Source organism: Malania oleifera, chromosome 10, assembly GCF_029873635.1.
Source record: "Malania oleifera isolate guangnan ecotype guangnan chromosome 10, ASM2987363v1, whole genome shotgun sequence".
Lineage (NCBI taxonomy): Eukaryota > Viridiplantae > Streptophyta > Magnoliopsida > Santalales > Ximeniaceae > Malania > Malania oleifera.
This window is the reverse complement of record NC_080426.1, coordinates 11515473-11543170: the sequence shown is the minus strand read 5'-3', so window position 1 is coordinate 11543170 and position 27698 is coordinate 11515473. Positions and strand designations below refer to the sequence as shown.

Sequence of the window (27698 nt, the reverse complement as noted above, 5' to 3'; positions counted from 1 at the left end):
GGGCCTAAACAAATGGGTAAACCACCGAGCGATCATTCAGCTAGCTATTAAATCCTAAAAATCGACAGTCACTCCTCCCCGGACATCCTCCTTGTTTGGCTGCAGTCATGATCAGTGATATAATCGACACTCCAGATAATTTATGCAAGCCAGTCAGAAAGCAGATGGCCTAACACAATATATTTATTTGCTCATGCCATACCACATGTACTCACGAAAATATTGCCTGAAACTTGGTTCTACGCTACATGTGGAGTGAGGACTAATAAAATGAATGCATTTCATTTTATTGCAGGTAAAAAACACACATGGTTCCTACATCATACATGAACAAAACAAATACTACAGAAGACCAAAAATAGAAAGCCTTGGGAGGGGCGTCCATGTAAACACAACATGGAGGTGAGATGCAATTTCCTCTCCTTTTTTTTTTTTTTTTTTTTTTTTTTTGCGAATGGTCTTCAATAAATGGTCCACATGCAAGAGCGTAAAGAGCTTGATTGACCGATATAAACATATTAACGTCTCTCATACATTCAACAATGTGACAAGTAGAAGGTTGGACTCTGCTTGCTTTCGGAGCAAACATTGGATCAAGTAAAATGTTGACTCTGCTTGCTTTCAGAACAGCAGTACAACTTGAACAATGGTTGTCAAATAAATGGGGAAAACTTGCCTGCCGTTCATGAAGATCTCCAATTACATTTGGTCATCTGTGAAGTTGACAGCAAGATCCCAGTAGTGACCAACCCCAGCATCAGAGAAAACTTTCCGAGCAGCAGCTTCAGTTCTGCACTCGTGAACAAAAAACCTATTGAAGCTAGGCTTGGCTACGCTTCCTTGCCACACTAACACACACTTGTTAACAGGCTTCTCCTCATGGTCATCTCCCTCTTCACCTTCATTTTCCACGGCAGCAGCCCAGTTTATGCGCCTAAGCATAAGTTTCCCATACCTCTTGATGGATTTGCTTCCACCTTCAACCACCACCACACATATACCATCTGAAATCACAGTGCATCCAGTCAGCCTGTTCTCCTGGGCATTAACATCAACCTTGAAGCGAGTTTGCGGGTGTGAAAGATCATTGATCTTGTAGACAGAAACTATAGTCTCAAGGGCATTTGGATCATCAAAAAGTTTCTTCTCTTTCTTCTCACGACGTTCAGCTGGAGTAAGTTTACGTGCTATGTTCCTATCCACATGAGCTTGTTCCCGCTCAGCAGCTGCACTCCGTATTTCCATTTCAAGCTTAGTGGGATCTTGGGTCGCTTCAGAGCCTAAAACTTTCATGAGATTGCTCATTTTAATTTTTGGTTTTGGGGGTTCTATCAGTCCCTGCCTAATCATCTCCTGCCTATCTTTTTCCCTAGCCAGACGCCGCTGTGTACGAAGTTTCTTCTGCTCCTTCTTGGTCAGCTTCAGGGGTTGAGGCGGTGGCGGGGCTGGCTCAGCAGGGGGCTCGATAGGACGAGGGTGTTCAACATAAATGGTGATCTTGTCCATCTTCAGTTTTTCTTCAGTTATTTCACCGTCACTGACACCATCATACATACCAGAAAGCAAGAAGGGCACATCCCTGATAATGTAGCAAACACAAAACAAAAAAACGTCAATACTCTTATTGCGGTCATGAACAGTAAATTATATGATAAGAACAATAGACAGAGAATACAGATAACTATAAAACAGTAGTTTGATTACATTGCTCTTGCCAAATTTGATAACTAAGCAAAAAATATGTTGTGGTTAAAAGAAGGGGGTCATATTCCTTATCTATAAATATCAGGAACATGAACTCCCTTGGGTTTCAGCAACAATTTCCCTCTTAAAGACAATATTATTAATATCTGAGAAGCAGTGTATATGACTTAGAGGACAAGGAGTCCTCCCTATATATAGAGTTCAGAGAAAACAAAAATATACCAAAGAAATAAAAACAATACAAGTATTAATAACAGAAGTGCTGCCTTCTGACCCTGCCATTAAGGCTGGACAGTGATAAAACCCAAAAAAAAAAAATCCAAGTGCTCCCAAAAGGAAGCCAGGGAAGCTGCCCAATCCAATAATAGCTATGAGCAGGTTGAGCGACCCTTAAAAATCCTAGCATTCCACTCAATCCACAAGGTCCAAAGCATGGCAAAAACAGCCACACTCCAAAGAGCTCCGCCATTTCTATTCTTTCCCAAACCCCTGAAATTAACCATAACAGCTCACCCACAATCCCACCTTTCCCTGTGCCACACATTCTTCCTCATGAAAAGAGGGCGCTTGCAAAGCTGCAATGCCACCCCCACAATGCATGAAAAGACAAGCAATTCATTGTTTTCACAACACAGGATGCATAATTAACTTTCTTTCTGTAGTTAAATTCTTTCACTCTAGGAATCAACAGTCCAGAGCATAGGACCTCATTTCAACTTCAAATTCAACACTAGAAGTCCCAAATTCCACTTGTTTCAAATTTTGAAATCCAAGAAATGTGCAAACAAGCTCCTAAATGCCATGTTGTAGAAGGCAGCAACCACCAAATACAACCTTTTTTTTAGTACTGCTACACATCACAGGTCCATTCTCATGGGAGCTCTCACAGTTCAGCTATGCCTATGTGTCAGCTGATTTTTCAAAACAGAACCTTTTTTTCCCTATACAGTCAGCGAAGAAACCCAATGTCCTCCACCTAGTCTCACCTGTCCTCTCCTCTGCCTCAGCCCCGCCACCTCTCTCATGGCATAAGGATAAGCATAACCTCCCCCTCATCTCTCTCTCTCTCCCTCCCTGGATGATCTGCTGCAGCTGGTCCAATCATTACCCCTCTGTGATCTGCCTTTGTGCCATTTCTCGTCTTTGGTTAGTTATAGCCTATGTTCCTTAAATTAAAAATATATATTAAAAAAATAGAAAAAAGACAGAAAAATTTCAACTGATTTTGTTATTTTTTTAAAAACAAAATATAATATTTGGTTCATTAAGTAAATATGATCGGTGCTAGGGTTTTTGTCTATGATGAGTAGGTAATGTTAAGGTTCATGATTTTTCTAGTGTGGATGTTCTCAATTTTATTTTTATTTGTCGTAGAGGGAAATGCTATATTTTTTTTATATACTTGATATCCTAGTTAGTGATTTGATTTGTTTTGTTCAGGGATTAATGTTTATATATTTGTATTTTAGAATGTCTGAACTTGCCCAGCATAGCAATGTGTCACAGGCTGACTATTTTCACCCCTTTGTGAAAAGACCGTGCGGTGCTAGCTAAATCACTCTTGCTTAACTAGTCACTCTTGCTTAACTAGCCAGCCTATCGTTTATCACAATTCATCCACGAAACATTTTCATTAGCATTCAATCAAATAGCAGCGGAAGCAGTAAGCAATTATGAAAGCAATGACAAGCAAGCAGTAAACATTGAAGCAGCGTAATTCATTAACACTTTTGTTGACATTGTGTGTTTAGCGAATAAGGCAAGTAGGCTAAACACCTTAACAATAGCTAGTAAGTTTTACAAGACTGATGAACACTCACCCACCCCTAAAGAGTTTTATATGCAATTTTCATTTTGACACTAGGAAACATCAAAGTGACCGAGGAGTCATACTGCCTTATTTGACATACAATGAAACAAATACTAGAAAATAACCCTACACTAGTATTTACATGATGGAAACTCATCCCCAATGCACGAGACAAGCGGTCACAAGCAAGCATAATGCCCTGAACAAGCTTAGCTCAATAGATGTCCCAATCTTATATGATTCACTTTTTTGTATAGTTTATATTGCCGATGTTCTTTACGATTTAGGTATCTTTTAAATTAATAGATTACGGGGATTATGCTTGTTAATTATATGTCTTTATTGCTTTGTAGGAATGGAAAACATATTGTCTAGAAAAATTGACTTTGACTTGGAGAATGAATCGAGTGAAGAAGATGGTGGTGATGATGAAACAAGAAATGGATTTGAGTGAAGGAGAGTGTAGTGGGAATGAAATATAAGAGTATTTTAGTAAATAAGATATTGGAGATGAGCAGGGGACACAATATCTTTCAAGTGGTTACAAGAAAGTTGCTCCACCTAAAGTCATCATGCATCTCAATTCATTTCATGATCTTTAAGCAATATGGGATGCAAGAAGGTCTTGAAGCAACTAAGCCCTCAAAGTCTTACCTATAATGGTGTTCAATTATCCGAAACAAAATTTCTAGAAAAAAATTGTTTAACAGATGGTATTCAAATAAAGTTTCTATTTCCTTTCTATTTGAAACCTTGGAACAAACGTAAGTTACAAGCCCCTCATAAAGATCCAATGAAAAAGAAAGGCAAAAAGATGATTTTTGTTTTTTAATAGTTTGGGGAATGGACGTACATGCTTTCAAGCAAGGAATGAAATATGTCAAAAGGAAATCTCCTCAAGCCCAACCCTCTAACAAAAAATGGGGGTAAAGCAAGAATCATTTTGTTGTTTCAAGGTAGGATGGAGGATGTAGAGTAATCTTGGTTGTGTTTGCCCGCAATCATGCTCCTTTTGTGCAATGGGGAAATAAGTATAACCACTCGAAGGAAGTTAGAAGTAAATGACCAAGCTGGATTAGCATGATTAGTAATTTCAATTCCATGGTCACCGAATATTTCAGTTATGAGAATACTCCATATACAGGAAAAGATTGTCACAATCATAGTGAGAAAGCAGGACATTCCAACTTTGAGGCTGGAGATGGACAGACACTCATTCAATACTTACCAAAGATGCAGGCAAAAACAACGGGATTCTTCTATGATTTGGATATGGATGAGAATGATCGAATCAAGAATGTGTTTTGGGTTGATAGTAGAAGCATGGCAGCTTATGCTTCATTTTGTGATGCAATGACATTTGAAACTGTGCTTGACAAACATAAATATGACATGCCACTTGCACCCCTCATCAAGGTAAACCACCACAATTATGCATAGACAGCTATTCAATGCTTGGCCCTTATATGCATGGATGGACATATGCCTAGTGCTTTTTTTACTAGTCAAGACAGACAAATCCATGGAAAAAGCAATCGAATTGGTATATCCTACCAATGCGCATTGTTAGTGCATATAAAACATAATGAAGAAAACACCTCAAAATTGGAGGGTTATTTCAAACTATGAGGTGCTCAAACATAGTATGCAAATTGCGGTTTATGATATTTTGAGAAAAGAGGATTTTGAATCTAGTTTGGGCAATACTTCATATAGAAATTAATCTACAAGACAATGCATGGTTGAGTAGTTTATATAAGGAGTGTACTAGCTGGGTTTTGACTTTTGTGAGACCTTCTGGTCCGAGCTATCTTCCAAAACACAATAAAAGTATGAACTATGAATGCATTTTTTATGGGTGTGTGAACTCCAAGACACTTCAAAAGCAATTTGTAAAACAACATGATAGTGCATTAAGGAGTAAGATTGAAAAGGAAATTGACGCAAGACGACATCAAGGACTTGCAGCCCCGAGAGGATGTAAGAAAGATTGAGGGGAGGAAAGGGGAAGAAGAAGGAAGAAGGAAGAGGAGACACAATCATACAAGGGCAAAAATCACAACTTAACTTCTTGATTCAAATTCACAATAGCCTTCTACATGGTGTCCTGACACTATTTATAAGAAAAGCTTCTAACACATGAAAATACAAGTATGCTCCTAAAATTTCATCAAATTGCAAACACACCCCTAAATTACATAAAAAATGAGCACCCAAATACATACAATCCTATCCTAAATAAACTAAACACACAACTAACTAGTAACTAAACCCAACAACCACTTGACCCAATTCTTCTAAATTATTCTCCAAGGATCTTCCATGGTCTTGTTTCTTATCCTACATCAGAAACTCAAGCCAATTTTAAAGACTTTTCTTCTACTATTCCTTGTCAGACTCAATTTCCAATAGAAAATCAATTCCAAAGAGCCTACACTTCCACAATGTTTAAACAATTTCAAAAGGAGTTTACTCACCAAAGGTGTTTGGGAAATTCCACTCTAGAATGGGTGTTTATTGATGGGTTGCAAACACAATGTAAGTCTCCTGTTATATATAATAAAAGGAATGTTGATGTTTGTTGTGCTGGCCAAATGTTTGAATGTAAAGGAATCATTTGTAGACATGTTCTTATGGTTGTATGAGAAGGGGAATAGAAATTTGTTCCTATGAGATATATTCTTCCCCACTGGATAAAGGTTGTTAAAAGGCATCACACAAATACTAAAGTTGAGTAAGATGGTTGGTGTGGTAGTGATGCCATGATTTAATGTGATGGAATGCCGAAGAAGTTTGAACATGCAAGGCATCATGAGGATAAAGAAACCACATTGATCATTCACACAACTCTAGATGGATTGATGGAGACCTTGCATATACAAGACCTTGATGCTTCTGGAACTCAAAGCACAGTACCGCGAGATGCATTACCAAAGGAACTATTGTGCACAGCCCTGTGTACTTCGAATGCAAGGGCGGCCACCTACCAAAGAAAGGTTTCTAAGGTTGGTCAAGCTGTAAGGAAGTCAAGAAAAGAGCACTAAAAGAGAGAATTTTTATAAGGTTTGCAACAAAGTTAAATATTAATAACACTATTAGTGAGCACATGTTTATATCTTACTAATTGTTGGAAAATTGCTTCATTAGAACTCACAATGTGATCAAAGACCAACATCGTCTACTCTTGCTGAATTATCCTCATGAAGTCATTCCTTTGCAGTTATAACCTTATTTCGTTGATTTAAATTTTCTTAATTTATGACTAGTTTAAACATTTCTATTTCATGTACAGTGGAGGGTTTCAGCATATGTCAATGGAACAAGCCGGTTTCTTCCTGTGCTAAACATTTGTAACATGTTTGAGCAGAATTCTTGGTTTCAAGATGAACAAGACATAGAATTCTATTAAGTAATTTAATTTGAACACGCTAATGTACTCTTGGAAACGCTTTGGCGTGGTTGACATGTGCTTGAGTAAACTTTTTGGTATGGTCAATTATTAGCAAGATTTTGAAGTTAATTTTCAAGGTAGAACATGCGATTAGGTGATGTCTTATGTGAAATCGGAAATTCAAATGTCTTTTAAGGATAAACAATTATCTTTTCTTTATTTATTTTCAATACATTAGATGCCCAATTACTGTCAGCATTTGCTCATGTCTGCGCTGAAGTTAGAGATGTACAAGAAATAACACAAATTATGATCCACTAGTGGAAGATTCCATGGATCAACTTTTTTTCAGCTAGGTGATTCCATGGACCGCTTAATGGATGCATATGTATGTGTTATTCGCACTATTTAAGAATTTAAAATTTAATAAATCATCTGGAAAACACCATCATATAATTTTTTAAAAAAAAATAAAAAATTAAAGGCATAAAAAAAAAAAAAAAACGAGTTGCATTTTCTAAGTGAGCACAAACGACAAACATATAATTAAATAATTTTACAAAAAAAAAAAAAAGCAGAAAAAGAGAGGAAAAATACATGAAGTTGAAGAGCACTGGAAAGTGGGAAGAATTTTGCTATCTGAGGAGCACAAACTGTGTATTTACTAAGTGAAAAGCACAATCAGAAGCCTGGAAAGCAAAACACTGGAAGGGGAAATATAACACAAGTATGGAATTGTGGATGTGATGAGCACTGATAAGTGGAAAAAATTCAGCGAGAAAACAGAAGCCTCGTTCTCTCTGCCATTCGCCCACGTGGAAAGCACAGGTGGGAAAATCAAAGACAGTGACGTCCATGTGTGCATGTCCCAGTGGCCTGTGGTCCATCCATGAAGGCAATTCTGATGACACTAACGGCCCATTTAGTTGTGGAAAACATTTTCTACTTATCAATTTTTAGTTTTTCAAAGAAGTATAAAAATTTTAACTAATTTTTTATTTTTTAAAATTCGATTTAAAAAGGTAGAAAATAAAGAGTTCGCTTAAATCTGCAAAACAATTTTTCATTTTTTACTTCTAGATTTCAAAATAATCACAAAAAAAACAACTCGCTCTCCAATTTTCCAAAATTTATATAAGGAAATATTTAGAATCATGGATTTTGAGGCTTGAGTTTGGATTTATATGGATTTAGAAGAAACTCTATACACACAAATTAAAGATGTTTTCCAGCTCTTCTATATATATGTGCAAAATTGGAGAACAAAGTGGCATTATTGTAATTATTTGAAATATTAGCAATGAAAAATATAACTATTTCCACAAGCAAATAGTGCTAAAACTATTTATTGTTTTTCATTTATTTCATTCAATTGTTGTAAAAATGAAAAATTATCTATAACTTTTTTTAAAGTTCTTGAAAAACCAAAATGGGCATTGAGCATTTTAAAGTTTTAGAAGCTGAGCTCAGCAAACATGAATAATGATAACAGAAATCAATAAAATTCTTGAAATGCTGCTTTCAAACAGCAGACAGTACACACATCAACCAACTATTTGACAACCAAACCCCCCCCCCCAAAAAAAAAAAAAAAAAAATTCCACCAACAAACCAACTCTCATTTTCTTAGCAAGACTAACTGCAAGACACATTTACATAAATCAAATTATTTTGCAACTGTCATACCTATCAATTACATTATCCAATTTTTCTTGGACAAAACACACAAGCTAATTAGAGAATATAATCTCAATGAGAAAATCATAGCTATATTATTATATGAATATAAAAAATATATCAACTTACCACCACTCAATTTCAGGAATTGGGTCTTTTGGTTTTTCTTTAGTGATAACTCTCTCGGATACCTCTATCAGATTTGGATTTATGCCGGGCTCTGCCTTTGCCTTGGCAAGCTGAGCTTGCTTTGCCTTTAGCTCTTTTGCTTGTGCTTCTCCAAATTGACTCTGTAAAAGTACAATGCAAGGACTACAGTATCAGGGCACAATTAAATGAAGTCATCAGAGTGGAGAAAGGTAAAAAGGACAAAAGAAGTACCTTCAATTTAATAATCTCTGCATCTCTTGACCATTTACCTTCCTCCACAAACTGGAAATTCATCCTCTTGGGCCTCAAAAGCTTGTTTTTATTAATTCCCATACTTGCATCAAAGTGAGGATTTGATTCTGGATCCACATCCAATTCAGGCTTAAGAATTTGAAATGCATCTTTTTTCTGCTTGTTAATGTTGACCTAAAAGAGATTGAGAGCAAATCAGATAAGTGCACCAAGGGAAAGAGGCCCAAACAAGAACAAAAAGCTCCTTGAACTGTCAAAGAATGAACAAACCTTTAGAGTGCTAAGATTGTTCAATTTTGGCATATTAACTACATTTCCATGCTCATCTATTTCCCTGCCCAGAGCATCCAAACGAAGAACAGGAGCCTTGGCAGGCTTTGGCTGGACAACAGCAGTATTTGTTGGCACCTGCCCTGGAAACATATTTATTAGAGGAGCAAACTCTGGGTCCTGGCGAAATCCCATCTTCGCAGCAAGCTCCTGTGCACGTTTTACAGCTTCATAGCTGTGTATGTTTGTAAGCCCAGCAAGAGAAACCATGACACTTTCAGGTGGTTTCACAGAAGCTGCAGCATCAACAGGTAAAGTTGATACACTTGGGGTTGCCCCAGTAAGCATGGTCACAGCAGCAGCAGCAGCTGATGAGACAGGCAGAGGCAGTATTCCAGCACTAGAAGAAGGCACTTGAACTCCCACCTGTGTGCTACCATATGAGCTTGAGCTTGAGCTTGCACCCTTGTTTAACTACACGACAAAAAATTAGAATACCTTCCTTAACCAACATCGTAAGCAGACAAGAAGAAAATCTTCTGTACAGAACTTGACTATAAGTGCGTGGAGTGGTGAAAGTGTCAGAAATAAAATGGCAGATTTATTTTTATTTTTTTTTTAAAAAACACGCACACAGACGCACAAAGAAAGACCAGAAAAATAAAACAACAATTATGTATTTTGAATACCATTGATGAACTTACCAGAGGAATTTTCTTCAGCTTTTCTGACAATTCCTTCTGCATTTGTAAAGCTTTCTTAGCTTTTGCTAAAGCATCAAGGGAGAGACTTCCACTCTGGCCAGCAGCTGAAGATGATCCATCTGTACTGGATTTTCCAGGAACCTCATGAGATCTGGTAATACTAACTCCCTTATTTTCATTTGTGGTAGTAATTGAAGATACCTTGGTAGAAAGGGGGTGACTAGGGGCCAAAGAAGTCTCAGGCACATTCCTTGCTGACAAACTGAGTTGTTCCAAAGCAGGGCCCTGCAAGTAAAGTAAAATCTATGAGTCAGCACACAACAAAAGAAAATCCTTCGGTTCCATATTCTCATACATCAATATATTATTTGCGCACCTAGGGAAGTTCATAGCGCAGATATGTTGATTATCAAAATTAAACAAACCACATCTCAACCTAACTTGTTCAAAAGTTCACTACCCTTGTGTTTGGAAGCATGGAATCTGGAACATATATCTAGAGTTGTGAGGTAACCAAGATTAAACTCATAATCTTTACCGTGCATCTTGACCAAGAAAGATCAATCATATGGAAAACAGATACCAAAATGCCCACTGCCCCTCCCACCCCAGCTCCTATCTTTTTATATAAGAACGAATGCACAGCTTTTGCCTTGGGTCTGGGATTTTGGATCTATGTGAATTTGAACAAAACAACAACAATAATAACAACAAACCAAGCCTTAGGTCCCGCTAGGTGGGGTCAGCTATATGAATCCTTTTCTGCCAATTTATGCGATCATGAACAATTTCTTTCGACAAATTCAGGGCTATTAAATTCTTATTATTATCTCATTCCAAGTTATTTTAGGTCTATCCATACCCCTTCTATTGTCCCTCACATTAACTGATCACTCTTCCTCACTGGTGCACTATGAAGTCTACGTTGCAAGTGCCCAAACTATCAAAGTCGTCCCTCCCTTATCTTATCTTCTATAGGAGCTACACCCAACTTACCGCAAATATGCTCATTTCTAAATTTATCTTTTAGCAATATACCATTCATCCATCTAATCATTCTCATCTCACCAATTTTTACTTTTTGGATATGTTGTTTCTTAGTCACCCAACATTCTGAATTTGTTAAAAACATTTTTGTATTGCATTTTGTCCAAATCTACATGAATCCAAAGCCAAGATCCCACATACAAGGATAGTGTATTTGCTGCCAAACCATGCATGACATTTAGATCTAGAATTGTAAGGAATCCAAGATTAAACCCATAATCATTAACAAGAATCTTGATCAATAAAGATCAATCATGTGGGAAACAAAATGCAAAAATGCCCACTGCCCTCCAGTGGGCCCCTAACATCTCTTATTCATAAGAACATGTTCATTTGGCCTTGGATTTCAGGATTTAGATCTATATGAATTTGGACAAACATAAAACAATTTTGTATTGCACTTTGTCCAAAACTACACAAATCCAACGCCAAGATCGCACATACAGGATAATGTATTTCCTTCCAAACCGTGCATTTAATATTAGATTCTGTTCAAGAACTTCAGTTAATTAAAGCTGACGAAACCTCCAAGAACCTAACAATGTTTTCAAACTCAGATTGGTCCTTGACCTGGATAGGGCAACATGTACAACAACCATTCCTCAATTGCCCCATTTACTACATGAGTGATTGTTTGCCTTGAATTGTATTTACTATTTTATTTTCATATATTTCAACAAGATATGTATTTTCACAGACAGGTTCTTTTTATTTTCAGATTTAGGAACACAGCCAAATGGTTTTCATTTTTATTAGTTTTTTTTTTTTAGGGGATTTTTGTTTCCACAAATAGATATCAAACAAACACCAAGGCAATTATGGACTAATTGATTTATGTAAATTCATTAACGTTCATCAAGTTGTTCAAATATTAATCTTAAAGCTGAGGGTAAATATTATTATTAGAACACAAATACATTTAATAATGATAATAACAAGGTGATGATTTTAATGATGGATTTGATAGTCCTTTTTTAATTAAAAAAATACAACCTAAGCATAAAAACCTCAAAATTTAAAAAGTTTAAAATTTTAGAAGTTTTAAAATTTAAAAATTAAATTAAATAAGTGAGCAACATTTAACTAAGAAATCCCGTATCTAAACCTTTCCATTGTAATTCACCTAACACTTTGAATTTGCTAGTTCTCTCTAACCCTTCTTCACCTTAGCTTTACTACCATCTAGTCAAATTTCATTTCCTCCATAACCAGACATCCGAAACCCAATTTATAAATCAAATTTCAAGCTTCTACATCCTTTTCAAAAATCTCTACCCCAGAAGTGGGCAAAATTCTGTCTTACGCATTTGCTTTTTATCCATACCATCATTTCCAAAAATACTTATCTCCTCCAATCCTATCAAAAGAGGTTGTGGCACATGCTTTAAATCCCTGAGAAAATCAGATGACCAAGAAACATAAGCATACAATTCCTTAAAATCTCATCCAAAAGCAAGCATCCATAACAATCACAATCAGTTTGGCCTCACTGTTACTGTCAAAGCCCCCAATTCTTCTTTTCCTTGCATGCCAACCTTCTTACTTGTATCCTACTGTTGAACAACCAGCTCTTCCACTGTACATGGCCTTCCTCATTATCTCTCCGAGTCTCCCGAGAAATTTTTTTGTTTCCTCAATAGAAGTAATTCACTTCACTGAAACAGTTTCCTCGTTACAACACCCATCTGCCCTTCCTTTTGTCAAGCATATAGACCTTTTAGCCCCTAGTCTCACCAGAGGTAATTCCCTTCTCAATAGATAACCAACCCCCCCCCCCCAAAAAAAAAAAATTGTTTCCCCATAAATCTTGTCCTCATGGGAATTTTGGTTATTAAAAGAACCCCCCCCCCCTTCATCCATTGCAAAAGGCCCACTAGAATTTCCCTCCTTCAAGTGAGTTTACTCTCCCACTAAAAGGACAGAATCATCAACCAAACCCTAAAGTTGTTTGAGACAGCATGTCTTTTGTCGCCTCTTTTTCTTGAAATTTTCTGGGAGTTGTTTCTTTATTGTGAATAGAGAACATCCTTTTGGACATTCTGAGTCAGCCACAAAGACGAACATTGGAATGTCAAAGGTGAAATTAAAGTCTGCTCCAAGGATGAACAAGATGCTGAGTCCCAGGGCTGCCTATAACATTTATTGGATGAACTCTTGGCTTGACAATATATGGGCAGCTCTTGAGCACCTTGAGGTGGGACTTGGGCTTGGCTCAACGCCTCTTAGACTCACGTCCCAAGTGAGGGCTACCCGAGCCTCCCTTTCCTACAATATTCTAGCCCAAATTTGAAACCACATCAAACTGGTATTGAGCTTGTTCATTAGATTGGTCCATCACATCTTTCCTATCCAACATAAGGCCCAAATCCAAAACAACTAAGATCTAGGCCTACATCGCCTAGCATTCATTGCTCATCTTCCTCAAAAGAAACCCTACTAGCCTAGTGTCGTAGTTCCACATCAAATGTGTACTCAATAAATCATGGGCTTAAAAGGATGGTTTGGGCTCCAACAATGTTATAAGACAAAACCTTAAAGCCAATGGGCTAGAGTTGATAGTACCTCACTGGATTTGGACCTAAGACCGTGACATTTGGTATCAAGGCCACCCTAAGGGTACTATCATGTGAGACCCTACACAAAAGGCGCTCTGACGAGGGCATCAAAAATCGAATGGGTAAGTGTCACAGCCCCACATCAAATGTGTGCTAGGAAAATCTTCAACTTATAAGGATGCTCTGGGTTCCAACTATGTGAGGCATCTTTTATAAGGCAAAACCATAAAACCAATGGGCTAGAGTGGAACAATATTTAAAAGGTGAAAGCGCAAGGTGGGGCATTTTACCCTTGGCGAAGCAAGGCGAGGCGTAAGCCTTTTGGGAATTTAATTTTTTATTATAAATATACAACAACAAAAAAACGAAGTCTTAGTCCCAATAGGTGGGGTTGGCTATAGGAATCATTTTTCGCCAACTTATGCGATCATGAACCATTTCTTTTGATAGATTCAAGGATATTAAATCTTTACTCACTATCTCCTCCCAAGTTATTTTAGGTCTACTCCTACCCCTTCTATTGCCCCCCACAGTAACTAGGTCACTCTTCCTCACATGTTCACTATGTAGCCTACGTTTCAAGTGTCCATACCATTTGAGTCGTCCCTCCCTTATCTTATCTTCCACAGGAGCTACACCTAACTTACCACAAATATGATCATTCCTTAATTTATATACCACTCATCCATATAAGCATTCTCATTTCGGCAACTTTTACTTTTTGGATATTATGTTTCTTCGTCGCCCAACATTCCAATCCATATAGCATAGCTGGTCTTATAGCTATCCTATAAAACTTCCCTTTCAATTTTAAGGGTATTCTATGATCACAGAGCACACTTGAAGCAATTCTCCATTTTACCCAACCTGCTTTAACTCTATGCATTACATCATCTTCAATTTCTCCTTCAGCTTGCATAATAGATCCAAGGTATCGAAATCTACAAGTGCTATTTATTTCTTCATCATCAAGTTTAACTTTGTTGCCAATATTCCTCCTATCACTACTAAAATTACATTTCATATATTCTATCTTATTTCTACTTATCTTAAAGCCTCTAGATTTCAAAACTTCTCTCCATAATTCTAACTCGGCCTATACTTCGTCCCTAGTTTCGTCAATTAATACAATATCATTTGCAAACAACATACACCATGGAACCTCCTTTTGAATACTCTTAGTCAATTGGTCCATCACTAAAGCAAAAAGTTAAGGACTCAAAACAAATCCTTGATGTACACCTATGGTGATTGGAAATTCTCTAGTTTCTCCATCTATAGTCCTTACACTAGTTATTACTCTATCGTACATATCCTTAATGACATCGGTATACCTATCACATACACCCTTTTTCCTAAAACCAACCATAGAACTTCCCTAGGTATCCTATCATATGCTTTCTCAAGGTCAATAAATATCATATGCAAGTCCCTCTTCTTTTTCCTAAACTTTTCCATTAATCTTCTTAAAAGATAAATAGCTTAAGTGGTAAATCTCTCAGGCATAAAACCAAATTATTTTCTAAGACCTTCGATTCTAACCTTAATCTTTGTTCAACTACCCTTTCCCATAATTTCATCGTATGACTCATAAGTTTAATTCCACAATAGTTATTACAATTTTGAATATCTCCTTTATTTTTGTATATAGGTATTAAAGTGTTTTTCCTCCATTCATCTGGCATTTTCTTAGTTTTTAAAATTGTATTAAATAAATTAGTTAACCATATAATTCCGTTATCACCTAAGCATTTCTAAACTTCAATTGGGATGTTATCAAATCCCATAGCTTTCCCATTTTTCATCTTTTTTAGTGCAAACTTAACTTCGTTAACTCTAATTTTACGAATAAATCTCATATTTTTAGTCTTTTCCTCATTTGACAATTCTAAGTTTAAGCCTTCTATTTGGTTTTCATTAAACTTACTAAAGAAATTTGGCAAAAAGACAAAGACCTCCCCTAAAGTTTCAAAAATCTCAAAGACCTCCCCTAAGATTTCAAAAATCTAAAGACTTCACCTAACATTTGATTCTTGGGGCACTTACTATCCTTAAAAAATTTGTCTTTTTTGTCAAATATAAGGGAAGGTCTATGTATTTTTAGCAAACCTTAGGAAAGGTCTTGAAACCTCATGGAAGGTCCTCATCTTTTTTGTCAAACCTCAGGAAAGGTAAAGTGTCTTTTACCTTAACTTGCAAATAAATTTTATTAACATATTTACAATAATATTTATTATATTGATCTTAACCCTAAATAGCTTAAAGTGGATATCAAATTGGAACTTTAGATCCCACCATGCATGTGTTTTTGGTTAAAACAAGCCATGTGTCCCTAAAAAGTAAAGTTGAAATCCCATACCAGGACTCTTCTGTGTGTCTATCTCAACCCTACTGTCATTCTTCCCAGTCTTGCTCATACCATACATGCGTTTTTGGCTAAAACAAGCCATGTGTCCCTAAAAAGTATACTAAAAGTCACATAGCAAGACTGTTTTGTACGTCTATCTCTCTCCCCCTCTCTCTAATCCCCTCATCTCTCTCTATCAAACAATCGCTAATTGTGGAATGAGAAAGGTCGCCAAATTGAGAGAAGAAAGTGTGAATATTTGGAGGAGATTTGAAGTGCTTCAAGTGTTAAGGGTCTAAATCTAATCTTCGTGCTTCTTCCTATAGTCATCGCTATTCGTGGAATCAAATCTTTCTTTTTATAGCAAAAGAAACTAGTTAGAAATAATAAGAATGTACAATCAAGAGAAGACACATCTCCTTAACAAATCTAGGGAACCCCAAAGAAACAAAATAAGAAACCAAAAGGCATAAAAAACAGCCCAAGGAAATCAGCACAGCCTAAGAAGTCAATAGAGAATGCCAATCCCGTTGAATATCTTAAAAGCTTATCCCCTTGAAATTATCATTACCCACACACCACAAAGAAGCCAAAATATGAATCTTCTCCCACACCAACAAAAATGCTAATTTCTTCCTTGAAAATATATGAGTTCCATTCCTTCCACAAATCCCAAAATATTGCAAAACAAAACACTAATCCATAGTGCTTTTCCTTCTTTCTTCCTACCAAACCCAACAAAATATATTGTCAAAAATTCCTCCACCGTCCCTAGACAAGCCCAACTTTCTCCAAATTAACTTAATAACTTATTCCAAACCTTCTATGAAAAATTAAAATGCAAGAAAAGAAGCAAAGCCAATTCTAAGCAGTTAAAACAAAGCACGCATATTTCTAGACAGAGAGCCTTTAAAGGTCTCCTAATCTACAGCAAGTTATTAGTATTTATCCTATTAAGCACAACCAACCAAATAAAAGCTTTGTTTTTAGGGGGCGATTTTGGCCTTCCAAATAGTTTTGTTGAGTAGGAAGGAAAAAGTAGTGCTAACCAAGAATTCAATAAAAGATTTGCAAGAATAGACCCCAGAGGGATCCAACAACCAAGATCAACTATTAGCTTCCAACTTCCAAGGATACCCAACAATTGTTCAACAAGACGAACAACAAAAATAACTCATTTGTTTCCCTATCGCTCAAGGATCTCCTAAACTAAAAATTCCAAGAAGGTAAAGGACCATCTGAATCAACAAGGGAAAAGGAAATGGGATCATTTTTTCCTAAGCTTACCGAAATAGGCAAGGGCTTTGGTGAACAAGATAATATTCCCCAATCAAAGGTCTTTCTAAAAACAAATATTACACTCTTTACTCAACAAAAATTTAGTATAGGGAATAAAGAGAGGGTAAATCTACGAAAATGATTTCCACGAACTTTCCGAAGAACATCCAAAACCCATATTGGCATCCCACCCATTCCCATCAAGTCCAAACTTGCTTTTATTAACTTTATGCCACAAAGAGGAATCCTCTAAAGGGAATCGCCAAAGCCATTGGGCCAAAAGAGTTGTATTTTTAAACACCGAATTTCCCAGACCCAAACTGCCCTTCTGTTTAGACCTACAAACTACCTCTGAACTCACCAAATGATCCCTAAAACCCCCTACCCTTGACCAAAAGAACTCTCATAATTCTCTCGATCTTATTAGGAGCACCCACTAGAATTTAAAAATTAGAAATAAAATACAATGGGTAGTAGAAAAACAAGCTTGGATTTGAGTAATCCTACCTCCCAAGGAAAAAATAACTCCCTTCCACTCATCTACCGTTTGGACAATCTCTCAAGTACCAAGTCCCAAAAGCTAACTTGAGGAATCATATCTTTGTCATGCAAGAAAACAAGGCTGCCGATGTAGGAAGTCTTGGAGGTGATTGACCATCTAAAACGATATTGTAGGTCATGAGAAAGGAGCGTTTGTCAATGGAGGCTTTGTGCTTCGAAGAGTCTCAACGAACAAATGAGAAGAACCCTAATATTTTCTTTATCCATGATGTGTACGCTTCTTTGGTTAAGGCATAAAAAGGCTTCGTTGAGCGTATGCCTTCAAGGATTTTCACCTTTCTAATTACACCTTGACGCATTTTAGGCTAAAAAAACACTAAGGCTAAGGTGCGCGCTCCAGTAATGCCTTATAAAACAGTGGAGTGAACAATACCTCACTGGAGTTGGGGTCAAGACCATGATACCTAGCCACCTCCAACACATTTGCATGTCCAAACAAAACCATAGTCATCTTGACTCTAGAACCCTAGTCTCAAGAGGGACCTTATTTGTGGCAACAACCCATGGTACTCCACTTGCATTCTCCGACAGCATCACGCTCTATTTTGATGACAACTCCCTTCACTTGTAAGTGTTTAACATCCTTCCCATGGTCCTTCATTTGCATTTACCCACAACATCATGCTCTATTTTGATGACAACTCCCTTCACCTGTAACTTTTCTACCACTTCCTTTTCTATCAACACAACTGGGCTTCACAAGCAATTCTCACTCTTCGTTCCAACATCTTCACCACCGGTGCCAAGTAGAAGAAACCTAACCAATGCACTAAATTCGTCCCCGAAAAGATGCCATCCATCACCCTTAGACCCATGGGGAAAAACACAGTCTTTTCGTTCTGCTCATGCCCTACTTCCAAAAATTTCACCACCTTAGTTATACAAATCGCTAACCAATGTCTCACAATACCAACACGAAAGCTTCACCCAAAAAAAAAAAACCCTAAAACTACTAGAAAACGACAAATATCCATCAAATAACCCATTTTCCAGCAATTGAAGGCAGTCTCGCCCCTTTTTTATAGTAAAAGAAAATTAGATTAATAGGAAAAGAATTCAAAAAAGGGAGAATGAGAAATCTCCCGAAGAAAATTAAGAACAAACCAAAAAAAACCAACAAAAACCTACAGAAATAAGAAAAACTCAACTAGCTAGCACATTCCTCCATCTCTTTGAATCACTTGTAAACTATTTCCTCTGGGGGAGGAAAAAAACAAATTAAAACCAACACACCACAGTGATGCTAAGAATTGGATCTTATCCTAGACCAACTCTCAAAATGATTATTTTTGGAAAAAATTCATACGTTCCATTCCATCCATAACCCCAATAAAATTGCAAATACACCACACCTCCATAAGGCTCACATATCCTTCCTTCTGCCAAAACTTGTGAAATAAATGGCTCATAGATCTTCCACGGATATAGGGCATACCAAACTCTCCCCCAATATACCAAACAACTTATTCCAAATCCTCTAAGCAAAGTCGCAGAATAAAAGGAGATGATAAATTGTCTTATATTCCTAAAACGAAGCACGCAAACATCACGAGAAAAAGCCCTCAAAGATCTTTTGATTTGCAATAAGTTGTTAGTATTTATTTTATTAAACACAACCAACCAAGTGAAAGACTTAATCTTTTAGGGAGTCTAGGCCTTCAAAATTAATCTATTTTTATATCCATCCTAGTCTCACCCATTTATTACAAACCCTAGTGTGTTCAAGTCTTAAAGAATGAAAAGAGTGAAAATCCCAACACTTAATCCACTCCCAAATCAAAGGTTGCGACTCATAACCCCTTGATTCATCTCCTACAACAGCCATGCTATTCAACGAAGAGGCGTGAATGATTGGGTAGATTTTGCAAGAAAGGGGGAGAGTGTTCATTGTGATAAGAGTGTCATTGTAGCATTAATGATGATATAGATCATAGTAGTTAAAAGCGCACCATAGACGCAAGGCGCAATGAGGCGAAGAGGCTTGCGCCTCAAACTAGGTGGAGCGAGGCAGCCTGCAAGAGGCGACGCTAAGCGAGACGAGTAGCAATGGGGCGACGGGCGCAATGAGTCGTGCCTTGTGAATTTTTAGTCATTTAAAGTAGAGAAATGACCACAGGCCCACAGCCAGACCCACAGCCCTCATTTGACTCAAACAAACAAAGCCCTAGCCCCTTTCAGCCCTTCAAAGCCCTTCGTGAGTTTGTCTTGCACAGTCAAACCAGCCTTCGCGATCCTTCGAACCAGCAGCGTGAGCTCGTCTATGAGCCTTCGAACTAGACGAAAGCCTTCACGACTTCGTCTTCGAGCTTCAAACCAGGATCGTGAGTTCGTCTTTGACATTTTGAAGAAGCACGACCCTTCGCGACTTCATTTCGAACCAACAGGAGCCCTCGCGAGTTCGTATGCCTGCCTTCGAACCAACCATGAGTTCGTCTACCTGCCTTCGAACACGACGTGAGTTCATCACATCGTTTTCGACATTTTGAACCAGCAGCGAGCTCGTCTTTGAGCCTTCGAACCTTCGTAAGTTTCTTCTTCTTCTTCTTCTTCTTCTTCTACTGCTGCTGCTGTCTTCGAGCTTCGAACCAGGATCGTGAGTTCGTATTCTTCGAAATTTTGAAGAAGCACAACCCTTCGCGACTTCGTTTCAAACCAACAAGAGCCCTTGCGAGTTCGTCAACCTGCCTTCAAACCAGCCATGAGTTCATCTGCCTGCCTTCGAACACGACGTGAGTTCGTCACGTCGTCTTCAACATTTCAAACCAGCAGCGAGCTCATCTTTGAGCATTCGAACCTTTCGAACTAACAAAAGCCCTCGCAAGTTTGTCTGTCTGCCTTCAAACCAGCCATGAGTTCGTCTGCCTACCTTCGAACACGACGTGAGTTCATCACGTCCTCTTCGACATTTCAAACCAGCAGCGAGCTCGTCTTTGAGCCTTCGAACCTTCGTAAGTTTCTTCTTCTTCTTCTTCTTCTTCTTCTGCTGCTGCTTGCGTCCTGCTGCCTGCTGCTCTTCTTCTTCTTCCTATTGCCAGCTTGCTGCGTGCTGCTGACTGCTGCCTACTGCTTCTTTTTTTCTTCTTCTTCTTTATATGTAAGCTTATAAATTAAATATTTAGTTTAATTAATGTAAGCTTATAAATTATAACTAATACATAATATTTATTCTTTTTACTGAAATTTAGCTACTGTTTTTTAATTTGCAAAATTTAGTTTAATTAATGTAAGTTTATAAATTATAACTAATACATAATATTTATTCTTTTTATTGAAATTTAGCTACTCTTTTTCTTCTTCTTCTTCTTCTCCTTTATATGTAATTACTAATTAAATATTTAGTTTAATTAATGTAAGTTTATAAATTATAGCTAATATATAATATTTATTCTTTTTATTGAAATTTAGCTATTGTTTTTTAATTTGTTTGGAAATGCATTATATAAGTCTTAAATTTTAAATGGGTTTGCCTGGATTAGGCTACTAGCTACTAATACAAAATGAGTTATCGCCTAATTTGCCTGAAATATATGATACATTGTCTTTTCAGTTAGGATACCAAGTCTAAAATCTTAAATGGATTCTGGTTCTGGATATGAGGTCTCAGCAAAGAAAGATCCTGCATGGAAGTATGCACATTTGGATGATCAAAAACATAGAAATAATTTGACTTGCAGTTTTTGTGGTAAAGTCACAAGGGGAGGAATATTTCGGGCAAAACAACACATTGTCATAGGATTTCGAAATGTGAAAGAATGCTCTAAGTGCCCTGCTCATGTACGTGAGGAGATTAAAGAGTATATGTTCAAGAAAGATATGGAAGAGGAGGAAAATGAGCTATTGCCGACTTTGATGATATAGATCATTATGGTGAAGATGAAGAAGATGAAGTTCGAGAAACTGACACTCGTGGCAAGAGAGTGCTTACTGGTAAAGGAAATAAAAGATCATACCAATCCAACTTGAAGAAACCAAAACAGAAGGGGCCTATAGACTTGTTTTTTACTCCCAATCCAAAGAAAGCGGTTCAAGTTAGGAAAGAAGGGAAAATGAAGCAAACATCAATAAATGAGGCGTGCAAAAAAGAACTAAGAAAAAAGGCAATGGGAGATTTTGCTAGGTAAATGTATGATGCTGGAATACCATTAGCAGCTTTGCAGTGGCACTTGAATCGATTGGAAAATATGGTCCTGGAATAAAACCACTTAGCTATCATCATGAAGTGAGAGTTCCTTACCTAAAGCAGGAAGTTAGTCGAATGAAAGAATTGCTGAAGGTCCATAAGGAGGAATGGGCAAAATATGGCTGCTCAATTATGTCTAATGGTTGGAGAGATTCGGTTGCTAATAAGGACATAATAAACTTTTTAGTGAACTCTCCAAGGGGATCAGTGTTCATCAAGTCTATTGATGCTTCTAATCTTGTCAAGAATGCAGATAGAATGTACAAATTACTTGATGCGATGGTGGAGGAAATTGGAGAATCAAATGTGATTCAAGTAGTAACTAACAATGCTTCAAACTATGTTGCAGCAAGTAAGAACTTCTTTCTAGAACTACTTTCTATAGTGTATACATTGTTTATTTTAATATTTTAATGGCTTTATTCCTTGATTTTGAACAGCGAGATTGTTGGAAGCAAAGAGGCCACATTTATATTGGACACCATGTGCTGCTCATTGCCTCAATTTAATTTTGGAGGATATTGGGAAGATGTCTTCAATTCATGCAACTTTGAAAAGGGCAATTTTTTTGAATGGTTATATCTATAACCGTGTTGGTGTGGTGAACTTGATGAGACAGTTCACTGGAGGAAAGGAGTTACTAAGGCTTGCAGTTACAAGATTTGCAACTGCCTTCATCGCCCTTTGTTCAATCCACCTTCAAAAGAACAACTTGCTTCAAAAGAACAACTTGAGGAAGATGTTTACTTCTAAAGATTGGAATACTACTAAATGGGCAAAGGAGGCAGCTAGCAAAAGAACAAGCTAGTATTGTTTTGATGCCTACCTTTAGGAGTACCATCGTCTATGCTCTTAAGTTAGCAGGCCCACTTGTTCGTGTACTCCATTTGGTTGATGGGGAAAAGAAACCTGCAATGGGATACATTTATGAAGCAATGGATAGGGCTAAGGAAGTCATAGCTAAGGCTTTCGGTGAGAGAGAGGATAAATTCGAGGAGGCATTTGAAATTATTGATACGAGGTGGGGATGCCAACTCCATCAACCATTGCATGCAGCTGCACACTACTTGAATCCAGAATTTTTCTATTCAAACCTCAACATTTTGCAAGATGAAATTATGACGAGTTTGTAAAAATGTATTGCAAGGTTACTGCCAACCCTTGAAATGCAAGATAAAGTTTCAAATGAGTTGGAAAAATACAATGTTGCTAGCGGCGTCTTTGGAATTAGTTTGGCAGTGAGACAAAGGAAGACAAAAGCACCAAGTAAAGTGGCATTTGTACTACCTCTTTCTTTTTAAAATTATTTTTGCTATTTACCTAGTAGGTATTCATTTAAAATTTATTTTATAACAGCACAATGGTGGATGGCATTTGGATCAACAACTCCAAACTTGCAAAAATTTGCTATGAAAATTCTTAGCCTCACGTGTAGTGCTACCGGCTGTGAAAGAAATTGGAGCATATTCCAACATGTAAGTCATTAGTATATCGTGGATTAATTATTAAAGAACAAGAACTACTAGTCTACTGCTTTTTAGAATCATAGCAAAATGAGAAATAGGCTATCCCAGCAACGCTTGAATGATTTGATATTTGTGAAATATAATTGAACTCGGGCATCGATACGAAAAACGTGACACCATTGATCCCATCCTCCTAACAAACATTGATGATAGTAATGAGTGGTTGATTGGTAGGATGGATGGCTATTCTGATGAGGATGATGAACTTGTGTTTGAAAATGATATTTTGACTTGAGATTCTGTTGCTAGAGCTGTTGGACTAAATAACCCCCCGCGTCACACTAGATCAAGAATAAGTGCAAATATGCCATCGTTATCCAGAGGAAGAGGAAGAGCTTCATCTAGTAGTGCAACCAGTGCTAGGGGCCAGACCACAATGTTGGAACTTGTAGATGAGGATGAAATCCAAGTGGATAGTGCAAAGGAGACGGAAGAGGAAAAAGATGTTGGAGAAAACAATTCTAATGATGAGGAGGAAGATGATGATATCTTCACAGACTTAGTTGATGATGAGTGATGACTGATGATTGAGGAAAATTTTTAGATTTTATACTTTGAAATCTTTTATTGTACTATTTTCTTCTGATGTTGAACTATGTTGAATTGTTGATGCTTTTGGGCTTCGTCCTGGAAATTTTATTAAATTTCCAATTTTGTTATTGAATGTTTTGGCATTTTAAATTCTAATATTACTAGATATTCATATGTTCATACATCAATTACCCCAAATTGACATTTTACACCATTTTAATAATTGTGAGCCTCACCTTCATGAGCCGCGCACCTTCGCCTCGCGCCTCAGCTTCAAAGACCCTTTGCGCCTTAGCTCGCCTCGCGCCTCTGACTACTATGATATAGATGAAGCAAAATGTGACAATGCAGCGTGGATGATGGCTTTAACTTTGTGGGAGTAGCTTTTCGGCTTTAGTTTTTGTTTACTAAAATATTTTTGTTTCAATGTTAGGCGTTCATGTTGTAAAGTTGTTTTTTTTTTTTTACTTAATTGTGTTTAAATTATCCTCTCAAGTATTTATTTATAATAAGTTGGTTTTTTTTTAGTTTAACTCACTGATTTGAATACTTGATCTCTTTCTTATAAGAGGGCTCTACAAAATGTGCTACTTTTGATGTTCTTATCAGTGAACACTTAGTAACCAAGTTGTTTGGCTTATATAATTGAAGTTCATGGGAAAAAAAAAACATATAAATGCATTTTAAATATTTTCTATATGATTTGTAGAACCTCATGATCCTTAAACCCCCCCACTAGCAATCTTATGTAGGATCTCTAACCCACATGAGTATGAAGTGTGCCGGGGGAGGAGGAGGTTGGTGGTTTGTGGAATGCTTTCATCGTATACAATAATTGTTTAGTTACTTAACCTGTCTGATTTTTATGACCTTTGCCTCTATCAAATGAGGTCAATAGTTTGAATGTGCCTACCTTTTCTAATGTAAAGATACACTCCCAGGTCCAGCCAAGTCAAGCCAGTTTTTCTAGTTTACTCTAGTTTGTTTCATTTCTGCCAGCAATGTGACCAGGCCTCTCTGACATGGTCAGGTAAGCCTTTCCTGTTCAGGTTGGAAACTATGGCATCTACTGACAAACACAATATTTGGAAGCACCTTCTGCATACTTTCAGGATGAGTCTATGTAAGTCCTACAAATTAAAGTCAAGATTCTTTACCAAACTCACAGTTTAATCTCTCAACATAAAATTTTGTATGGCCACCTTTCTCAGCATGACAATATAGTGTATTATTTGGCAAGAAACCAGCTACGACAAAGACTTTAAAATGTCCATTACAACTATTATCCTTATAAGAAACACCCATAAAATCTGAATAGACTAAAAGTGATTATATTTTAGAAACTGATGGCATTATATACTCTTGATTATATGTCAATGTCCTCAAATAAAGTAAACATCACAAGCTGATGCCTTGGTGACAACATAAAGAAGAAAGAGAATTCACATAAATATTCTGAAACAAAAAACTTCCAAATCATAATGTACTTCTAAAAAACCAGTTTTTCCGATCATTACATAACTCATCCAAACTCCATATACCAAGCAATGCATGAACCACAAATCGAAACTAATGCTGTGAAACTAAGTGCAAGTAATTAAATGTGACAGATGCAGAACACTGGACAGAATGAACAACTTCTGACAATCGCAACGAAAAAATACAACAAAATTCAGCCATCCATCCTAAAATGCACAGCAAAACCATTTAAAACAGATACAAAGGTATCAGAAAAAAATATTGGGAAAATTAATATACTCACATTCCCCATGGAACCACTCCCATTACGAGCATTGCTTTGAACACTATCAAACTGCTCATCAGGCTCCTCTTTCTTCACTTTCTTGGCATCCAAAACCATGTGGCTATTTTCCTCTGGCACACCTGGGTCCAGTTCTTCTTTTACTCGATCTTCAAATTTCCTCCTCTCTTTCCTCTCTTGCCTGGTGCTCATATTGACATCCTTTAACTCATTATCCTTCACTCCATCCTCAAATCTTTGCCTCCCCCTCCTCTCTTCCCTCTCATCTCCATTCAAGCCCTTCTCATCCTCAACCCTATCTTCAAACCGCCTCCTTTCCTTCCTCTCCTCCTTTACCCCACCCGAAACCCTAACTCTCTTTTCGCTGCCATCAACTCTATCCTCACTCTCTCCCCGCTCTTTCCTCTTGTGAGAATGCAATGAATGCCGTCTCTCCACCGACTCCTCCCGCAAAACCCTATCCCTACTACCTTCTCTATCACTTCGCGGTGGCTCATGTGACCTCTCGCGCTTACTCTCACGTTCCCGAACCCTCTCTTTACTTCCTTCTCTCCCGTCCCTCAACTCGTACGACCGCTCGCGTTTAGATTCGCGATCATAAGCCCTATCCCTACTTCCTTCTCTCTCATTCTTCAAATCGTAAGATTTTTCGCGCTTAGTTTCGTGGTCATAAGCCCTATCTCCACTACCTTCTCTCTCGTTCCTCAACTCGTGAGATTTTTCGCGCTTAGATTCGCGCTCGTGAGACCGCTCCCGTTTCGATTCACGGTCCGATCGGTCTCGATGCTTGTCTTCCCTCGACGAACGATGGTGCTTTTCTTTGCGGTGATGATGATGCTCGTCGTCGCTGTCTCTCGATCGAACATCTCTGCTCCGATGTTTGCGGTCTTGGTCTCGATCCCGACTCCTGCTATCTTTTGTTGAGTCTCGATCTCTCTCGCGCTCCTCTCTGGTCCTCCGGCTCGACTTTTCCTTCTCCATGGCTAGGGTTTGCAGGGGATCTCACCTCCCTGCGTTAGTTTGCAGCGAGGGGGATAGAGTTGGGGCTCCAAGAAAAACGGCGTCTATGGCTGAGGATTTACTCGGTGGCGTTGGAGTTTCCCGGCAAATATCCCGACCAACCGCGCCTGCTATGATGGCGGTGGCGGTGGCGGTGGCGGTGGCGGCTCCAATGGATTTCGCAGCTGCAAGGGATCTCCGATCTGCAGCGAAGTGGAAGAAAAGCCAATCGCAATGCAACGGAGAAAGGCTAAATTATATTTGTGTGGGGTCAAATAGATAATTGCCCCTAATTACTAAAACCCAGAACCTCAACCAGTGTCCGGTTTCTATTTTCAAGCTAATTCATTTTTTTTTAAAGCAATTTAACTCAAAATAGATCGATTTCTAAATTAGAAAAAAATAAATTTTTAATTCAATTTTCACAAATATGTAATATTATGTTTTATTAATACGAAATATAAACAAGTTATATTTTTTAGCCAAAAAAATTAATATATTATATGTATATATATATATATATATTAGACTTGCTTTTTTACTTGTCAAAGTTCAATTGTTGCTTTAATGAAGATGTCGAAAAAATCAATTAATCCAAAACTGATAATTTTTTTAAATGTAAAATAGAAAATTTTTAATTTGATTTTTGATGCAATGGATGGTCAGGATAGCCAACATTAATATGTACAAAATATATACAAATTCAAATGACGAAAAAAATAAAAAAAAAAAAAACACATACACACATGCAATAATTTTTCTTTTTTATATGCTAAAATTATTCTTAAACTTTTATTTGTATATCATTCAATCAAAATAAGTTTAGATTAGTGAGAAAATAAAAATAACAGGGTTGTGTTTACTTCTAAATTTTCATCGACTATAATTTCAAATGTAATGTGAATCAAACTAAATAAATTATTATCTATATAAAATGTTAGCGGCGTCATTTTA

The 27698-nt window shown here is 37.3% G+C and overlaps 1 protein-coding gene across 3 annotated transcripts; it reads right to left on the bottom strand.

Annotated features, from left to right (window-relative positions):
• Positions 1-263: 263 nt before the first annotated feature.
• LOC131167058 (protein RDM16) lies at positions 264-27065 on the bottom strand. Of its 3 annotated transcripts, XM_058125824.1 has the most exons (7): positions 25746-27011; positions 10160-10243; positions 9959-10082; positions 9255-9728; positions 8964-9158; positions 8712-8872; positions 264-1579 (listed from the first exon to the last, which is right to left on the bottom strand). In XM_058125824.1, the coding sequence occupies exons 1-7, from the start codon at positions 25802-25804 to the stop codon at positions 700-702; spliced, it is 1977 nt and encodes a 658-aa protein (XP_057981807.1). In that variant the 5' UTR covers positions 25805-27011; the 3' UTR covers positions 264-699. The 3 variants fall into 3 exon arrangements, with proteins under 3 accessions (XP_057981807.1, XP_057981806.1, XP_057981808.1); XM_058125823.1 differs by having other exon boundaries at positions 9959-10243; positions 25746-27065; XM_058125825.1 differs by lacking the exon at positions 25746-27011 and having other exon boundaries at positions 9959-10077; positions 10160-10227.
• Positions 27066-27698: the final 633 nt, after the last annotated feature.

Coding starts and splice junctions, on each gene's coding strand:
- LOC131167058 (XM_058125823.1), bottom strand. CDS start 26,726: ATGGAGAAGGAAAAGTCGAGCCGGAGGACCAGAGAGGAGCGCGAGAGA. Junction 9,159..9,254: donor ACAATCTTAGCACTCTAAAG/GTTTGTTCATTC, acceptor AATCTCTTTTAG/GTCAACATTAACAAGCAGAA. Junction 8,873..8,963: donor CAGAGATTATTAAATTGAAG/GTACTTCTTTTG, acceptor GTACTTTTACAG/AGTCAATTTGGAGAAGCACA.